The following is a 6968-nucleotide window of genomic DNA, read 5'->3' on the forward strand; positions in this document are numbered from 1 at the left end:
TGGAAGCTACGCCTAGCATTTGCACATGTATGTAGCTCTCGTGTTCCATTTTTCATATTTACACTACTAAATCTATCCTTTATGTTCTATGTTGTGCAAAATAAGATAACTAACTCAACGCGCAATTTCAACATGGTAATAAATTGCAATACCTAAATTAAAAAGTTGAGTTAGTTATTTAATTGCTTAAGAACATTAAAAATGAATTTTATAATTTCGAGCTTATATATAGTTATTTTCGGGGCCAATCTCCAGATGGCGCCAGCTTTCAAATAGACAGGTCATAATGCGTAGTGAGGGCTCTCTTTTCCCTATAGATTATTATACTCTTTGGTTCATACTGTGTTGGCAACAAGTTTTTATACAAGTATAAAACACAATAGGCATGATGACAAATTTTGAGAAACTGTTCTATAATATTTGGAAATATATATGAATTATAATAAACATAATATTTCTGCGGAAAATTTAGGTTTAGTACTTAAAAAATAATTTTTGATTCATAAATTTAAAATTTGCACCAAAACGCGTCAAAGTGTCATGGCGTCGCTTGCTTACGTCACTTTAGAGTACAAGGAACATTCGGTATATGTAAACATTATCTAATTCATATTTAATTTGGACATTTTACTAGTTTTTACATTAAAAACATGACTTCGAAAGCATATCGGTGGTGTTCCGTCCCTCTGTGTACTAATACGTCCATAAAAACTCCTGAGAAGTTATTTATTTTCGTTCCTTTCGATAAAAATTAAGAAAGAAGTGGCTTGAACTTGCAAGACGTGATTTGGAAGGAATATTACCCACTACACAGCTTTATTTTTGTGAAGATCACTTTGACGTAAGTATTTTCTTTTTTATTTTGTAGAATTTTGTTGCTAAATTCATTATAAACTAATTTTATGGGAAGAAGTAAACATTGATATACAAACTTTTTGGAGGTTATGATTCTCTTACTCACTGTTACTTATTATAATCAAATCCTCAATGAATGAGCTATTAAAAAGGTATTTTATTTCATTTTCAGTTACCAAATTATATGGCAAACTACATGGAGTATCATTTGATGGGGTCAGTGTCGCAGATTCGCATGAAACCTGGGTGCGTTCCCTCAAAATTTGAATGCCAACCTGACAGAAGAAAACGAACTTCCGGCTCAAACGAAAGGAAATATAGTGCGAAAAAGCAAAGAAGAGAAGTCGTTGCAGAAGCTGAGCAAGAATTACAAAATAAAACAACTACAACTTGTTCTGTTGCAACAGAACAGCTAGAACTTGAAGACCCAACCCCCGGAACATCAGCCATGCAGGAAAGTAATACAAAAGATGCACCTAAGATGGTAAATAAATCCATTCAAGTGTATATAACAAATAAGTTCAGAAGTAAAGCTGTTCAAACAGAAATAAAATCAGTAGATCAGATGACTTCACCATTGAAACCCTTTTGTCGTTCTGCTTTTACTTCACCATTTAAAATCACAAGTACCAAGCCATCCATATCCACCATACAAAAATGTTCCAAGAAAATAGGATTTCAGGCAGATTCTGACAGTGATATTTCATACACACCATCTGTAGCACATAGTGAATCACCATCAGTGACATCTTTAAACATTAAATCGTCTTCAGACTGCAGTGAATTAATTGAAGACGATAAGAAACAAGAGGCATCAAGAATCTTGGCATATACATTGCAGAAAATAAAAAAGAACCCACGGTCTTACATTGGAGTTCCTAACAGTTGTTACTACCTTATAGATTTAATTGAAAAAAAATTAAATATTCCCACACACCATATAATAATGTGCTTGAAAAAAATTAAATTAAATAGTAGTTTCAGAGAGCTTTCTGATGATTTTTCTATTGATCCGACATATGCCAGCAAGATATTTCTGAAAAATATACTACTAATAGCTAGTTTGATGCGACCTTTTCTTGTTGTCTTAGATAAAGATTCCATAAGAAAAAATTTGCCTATGGCCTTTAGGCATAAATATTACAATGTAATTTGTATTATAGACTGCTTAGAAATTGAGATAGAAAAGCCTTCAAAAGCAGTGAACCAGGCTCTCTCCTGGTCAGAATACAAAAAAGCTAATACGATAAAGTATCTTGTGTCTTGTACTCCTAATGGACTAATCAATTACATTTCTCCAGGATATGGAGGAAGAATTACTGACACATTGTCGGTCGAATCTTGTGATTTTATAAAGTGTTTGCAACCAGGTATGCGTGTGATGGCTGACAGAGGTTTCAAACATGTACAACAATATTTAAGAAAACAGGGAGTGAACTTAGTACGACCTCCAAGTGTTGCAACTGGTACAAAGCTATCAAAACATGAGGCAAGGGAAACAAAACAAATTGCAAGCGTAAGGATTCATGTGGAGAGAGTGATTAGACGCCTACATGAATTCTGTATGTTAAAGCCGCATGCATGTGTAAATGTTAATTTAGTCAAATTGCTAGATGATGTTATAACCATTGCCTGTGGATTGATTAACTTACAAGATTCTTTGATCAAATAAATATACATGTTTGTTTGATCAAAGAATCTTGTAAGATCAAATCAATCAGCTTGATCAAGAATATATGCCAGTTCAGTTTCAGAATAATGTTAGATTCAGTTTCTGAAATCCTGTTTGACTGTACAATTTTGAGTGCAAGTTATTGTATTATGCAGATAATTAAACAAAGAATCAGTATTATTTCGAAGTTCATTGTTACTTTGCTTAAACTCGTTTGTTTAATATGAGCTAGTCTAACATAAAACATTGATATAAGTGAATGTAAATGAATATTTATATAGTGTTGTAAATTAATATATAATGTGTGAAGATCATCAGAGGTTCATCCTACAAATAAAAACATTTTTACATAAACTGGTTTTTATTTATAACATTACACTTTTATATAACACTGGGTATACATTATCCTTCCACAAAGGGACCTTAAGAAAATCTGATACATATTTTTCATCATACATAATTTCCATTATATCTACTTTCTTATTGGCACTGTAGTTGCAGTCAGCTACACAGAAGTAGCCTTTTTTATGTCCTGTTAGTAACATTTGAAGTTGCATTTGCACATAAAACTTTTGGGTTCGCTTCCCATTCTTTACATATGCTTTAACTGATTTTTGACTCATAGGACACTTAATTTCTATTATACTATTTTCACAGATCCCATCAGGTGAACCCGCTAGCATGGGATAATTTTTAGATAAGAATAACCCACATTTTCTAATTTTCTTTTCCAGGTTGGCACTTACAGTTTTCCTCACTTCATCCTCCAAAATTCTACCACGTTTCATAGCTGTTGTGTCTGGAATTTTTCCACCCATTATTACTGCCATCAGAGTGCCGTCACTGGTTTTACACCTACTGAATTCATATGCTCTTGAAGCGGTCACTCTGCCATACCTTAATTCATACCAAAGCTTACTTTTATGTTGCTCCCTTGTTTCTACTTCTACATTGGTGATGTCAGCATCAGAAAATATCACACTATCCAAAAATTTATTACAACAGTTTTCTTTATATTTCAACACTAAATTGTCCATTGACAGACTTAAAAGTCTATCAAAAACATAGTCCTTTTGGTATTTCATTAATTCACAGTCGGTTAACCTTCTTCTCTTCCCTTCTTCTACAAACTTTTCGAATACTTCGGTATCAGATGGTAAGCTAGGGCTACCCTTAGATAATTCCGTAGCAGTTATGTATTTAAGGGTACTCCCAACTCTAGAAAGTTTGGATTTCCTCCAATAGCATTTTATGGATGTGCAAGATGGATCTTCACTTCTGCGATGAACCCACATTAAGAATGCCATGGCATGTTTGCAGCCTCCTTGAGAAGCCACACAATCATGACATTCTACTGACTTAACTGTTTCTTCTTGTTCGTCGACTACCAAAGACACTCCATACAACTTGGCATGCACTTTATGTTCTGGGCAGATTTTAGCTTTTATTGTGCACAAATTTCCTTCACGTTTGACCTGAACATAGCTTACAGCATCATCACCATAAGATGCCCTAGCAGACCTGAAATAATTAAAGCAATGGTAAATATTTATTTGCAAAAAGAAATATTTAACATAAACATAACCTCAAATTGTAATATTGAATGTTATACTGAAATAGGTACAATAGCTATGCTTTCAACGAATTATTTTTATGGTTTAAATAATTAATTAACTGTTTAATACACAATACTTACATGGAAGTTTTAACATTTCTAAATTCTGCTGAACAGAAGTCTTTGTTTGATGCCAGAAACGTTCCTAGCATAATCAAGTGGATTCTTGGTAAATTTGCACTGGAAGCCTTTGTAAATCCTTGTTCCATGACTCAATTTAGCGCAATCAATTTACACAAAAGAAATTGAAGTTAATAACAAAACAATAACGGCGTATTCAATTAAAAAAGCGAGCGAGTGTGTATTATCTTAAGTAATTCAAATGTAAACAAAGAGAAAGAACTCTAACGTGACGTCATGCGCTCTGATTGGCGTTCAACATTTCATGGCGGATTGCCGTATTTAGCGATTTTATTTTATCGATTATTATATTCATCTTGCTTTTAATTATGAAAAGAATCAGAGTTATAGAATTAGGAATTTTGTAATAATATACACACAAATTATTTCAATGAAATTTACTTGTTGTCATCATGCCTATTGCGTTCACATAGATCTGAGACATATTTGATACAGTCTGATAGATTGACTGCGTTCACACCAACATAAAACACATTACATCTTTTTAACAAGTATTATTAATTTTATTGAAGTTTTATACTGTACCCATGCTTGGTGGATAAAGTTTTAAGCATTTACCGGACAGACCGCTTTTTTTTAGTGGAAAAGAAGAAAATAAATGGAGTGGTCAAAGCCATAAGCTTTATAAGCAATATTTATCTCGGCTTATATTAAGATATTATTTCGATACTTTTATAATCATCTGGCAAGCATGAGTAATGCATTAACTACATTTTGCCTTTGATAGCCGATGCAAATACAAAGAAGAATACGAGTCACCAGTAAATAAATCTCAAATAAATAGCTAACAAAAAAAAAGAGTGTGTGTACTTATGTAGACGCGTTAGAAGTTATACTTCTTTGGCGTATGGAAAAATGAATCAAATTTTAACAAATAATTGAGATCAAATATAGTATAAGTACTCAGCATTTAAGTTTAATATAAACAAGTACTTATAAAAAATTTATGTTTTTTTTATTTATACAATATTCAAATTCAAATTCCGACAATTAACTTCAAATCTATAAATGCACTCAAAACACACACTGTTTAATTGTACTGTTACGAAACACGTGCTCTATATTATATAAAAATACTAGAATATACAACTTGAACATAGTTATCGATTTTCATGCCACCTAGAACTAACTTCACGATGTAGAATTCAGGTGTCGGTGTGCGCGCGTATTGCAAAAATTCACTCTCGTCATTTTTTTCCATCGCGCCAAAAGAAGTATAACTTCAAAAAGCGCGTACGCCTTCCTTCAAGGCTGGCAACACTCCTGTGATTACTTTGGTGTTGCAAGAATGTGTGCGGCGGTGATCACGTATCACCAGGTGACCTGTGCGTACGCTGGTTTGTCCTCCATTTCCATAAAAAAAACTTGCTCTGCTGGAGTGATGGCATCTCGATACTGGGAATTCTGCTAAGAAAAGTATTTTATTATTATTTTTTTATATTAATTTTTTGAAGCAAATTCTCCAAATTTATTGGTCTCGTTCTACAAAAATTCAGAATACACTTCTGTCTTCTATTCTTAAATAATTCAATAAGGAACGATAGGCTCCTTCTTGCTGTCGTCTCCTCAAATATGATCGCGACCAGTACTTGCGTGGTTTTCTTGAATTTCCTTCATTCTGTATGATGTACAAGTATACTGCACTCTGAAGCAAAGTTCCACAGTACCTACCACACTTTCTATTTTCTGTACCAGTAGTCAATTGTGTTGTGAAATTCATTATCTTCTGCACTGACATGTCTTAAGCAAGTTTAGCTACAGGCCTACAACAAGTATATAACATGAGATCATATACATGTAGACCACAAATAGGTGACAAACAATTTCATCAGACAAGTTTCATACAAATATTGTCTACGACAAGTTTTATGTTTTTGTATTTTGGAAAAAAAATTTGCATACAACTTATAATTGTAATCTGCATGAAACTTTCATGCAAATTATATACCTCTTATTTGCTAATTGCTTCGTATTTGTATGGAAAAAATACAGTTAATTTATTAGATATGATTTTTTACCGTACACCGTGATTTATGCCTAAATTACCATTCATTCATGAGTTCATGTAGTAAAAGCTATAAAATAGTAAAACTGCATTTATTTATTTATTTATTTATACTTTAATAAAACGGCGTAAGCCAATTACAATATTAAAGTAAGAATTAATTACAAACTAAACATATTACACAAATAATAGTTACTAAATACAAAGTTTACTGTAAATAACTAACAATTAATTAACATCCAAATACCGTTCATCCATTCCTCTCACAAAAACGCAAGCACTCTGTTAAAATCGTCTGCCATCCATCCGCAAATAAATCAGAAGCAGGGTTGGCTTCGAGAAGAGCGTTGAGAGCAGAGAGAGACCTCGGTATAGGTGAGTTGGTGCGAGCCACAGTACGATGTGTCGGTCTCGCGAACAATCTATGCCTGCGCCTCGAACAGTAATTGTCCGGTACAAAGATTCTACATAGCTCAACATGCAAACTCGGCACATCTATATCACCTCTGAGAACTCTGCACATAACTGTGAGCTGCTGTCGTTTTCGCCTAACCTCGAGGGAGTTGTAGCCTAATGTTCCCAGAAGAAATTTTGTGGGATACATATGGGGGTCGTATCCATGCGTACGTTTGTAAAGGTACCTAAGAAAAGCTTTTTGCACCTTTTCGAGAAGGAGTACA

At 33.4% G+C, this 6968-nt stretch overlaps 2 protein-coding genes across 2 annotated transcripts; one reads left to right on the forward strand and one right to left on the reverse strand.

The window, feature by feature from the left end:
• The first annotated feature begins 397 nt into the window (after positions 1-397).
• LOC126966313 (uncharacterized) lies at positions 398-2881 on the forward strand. Its single transcript, XM_050810292.1, has 2 exons — positions 398-841; positions 1028-2881. Exon 2 carries the CDS (start codon positions 1040-1042, stop codon positions 2525-2527), a length of 1488 nt encoding a protein of 495 aa, XP_050666249.1. The 5' UTR covers positions 398-841; positions 1028-1039; the 3' UTR covers positions 2528-2881.
• On the reverse strand, positions 2879-4590 carry LOC126966325 (uncharacterized). The gene is made up of 2 exons (XM_050810318.1): positions 4224-4590; positions 2879-4048 (listed from the first exon to the last, which is right to left on the reverse strand). Exons 1-2 carry the CDS (start codon positions 4349-4351, stop codon positions 2893-2895), a joined length of 1284 nt encoding a protein of 427 aa, XP_050666275.1. The 5' UTR covers positions 4352-4590; the 3' UTR covers positions 2879-2892.
• Between the last annotated feature and the right edge of the window lie 2378 nt (positions 4591-6968).

The sequence above is a fragment of the Leptidea sinapis genome, chromosome 1, assembly GCF_905404315.1.
Source record: "Leptidea sinapis chromosome 1, ilLepSina1.1, whole genome shotgun sequence".
Lineage (NCBI taxonomy): Eukaryota > Metazoa > Arthropoda > Insecta > Lepidoptera > Pieridae > Leptidea > Leptidea sinapis.

Bases quoted from the DNA above. Each gene is read 5' to 3' on its own strand.
- LOC126966313 (XM_050810292.1), top strand. From the start codon at position 1,040: ATGGCAAACTACATGGAGTATCATTTGATGGGGTCAGTGTCGCAGATT.
- LOC126966325 (XM_050810318.1), bottom strand. From the start codon at position 4,351: ATGGAACAAGGATTTACAAAGGCTTCCAGTGCAAATTTACCAAGAATC. The intron at 4,049-4,223 runs GTAAGTATTGTG...TAATTATTTCAG, and splicing joins AGAAATGTTAAAACTTCCAT to GTCTGCTAGGGCATCTTATG.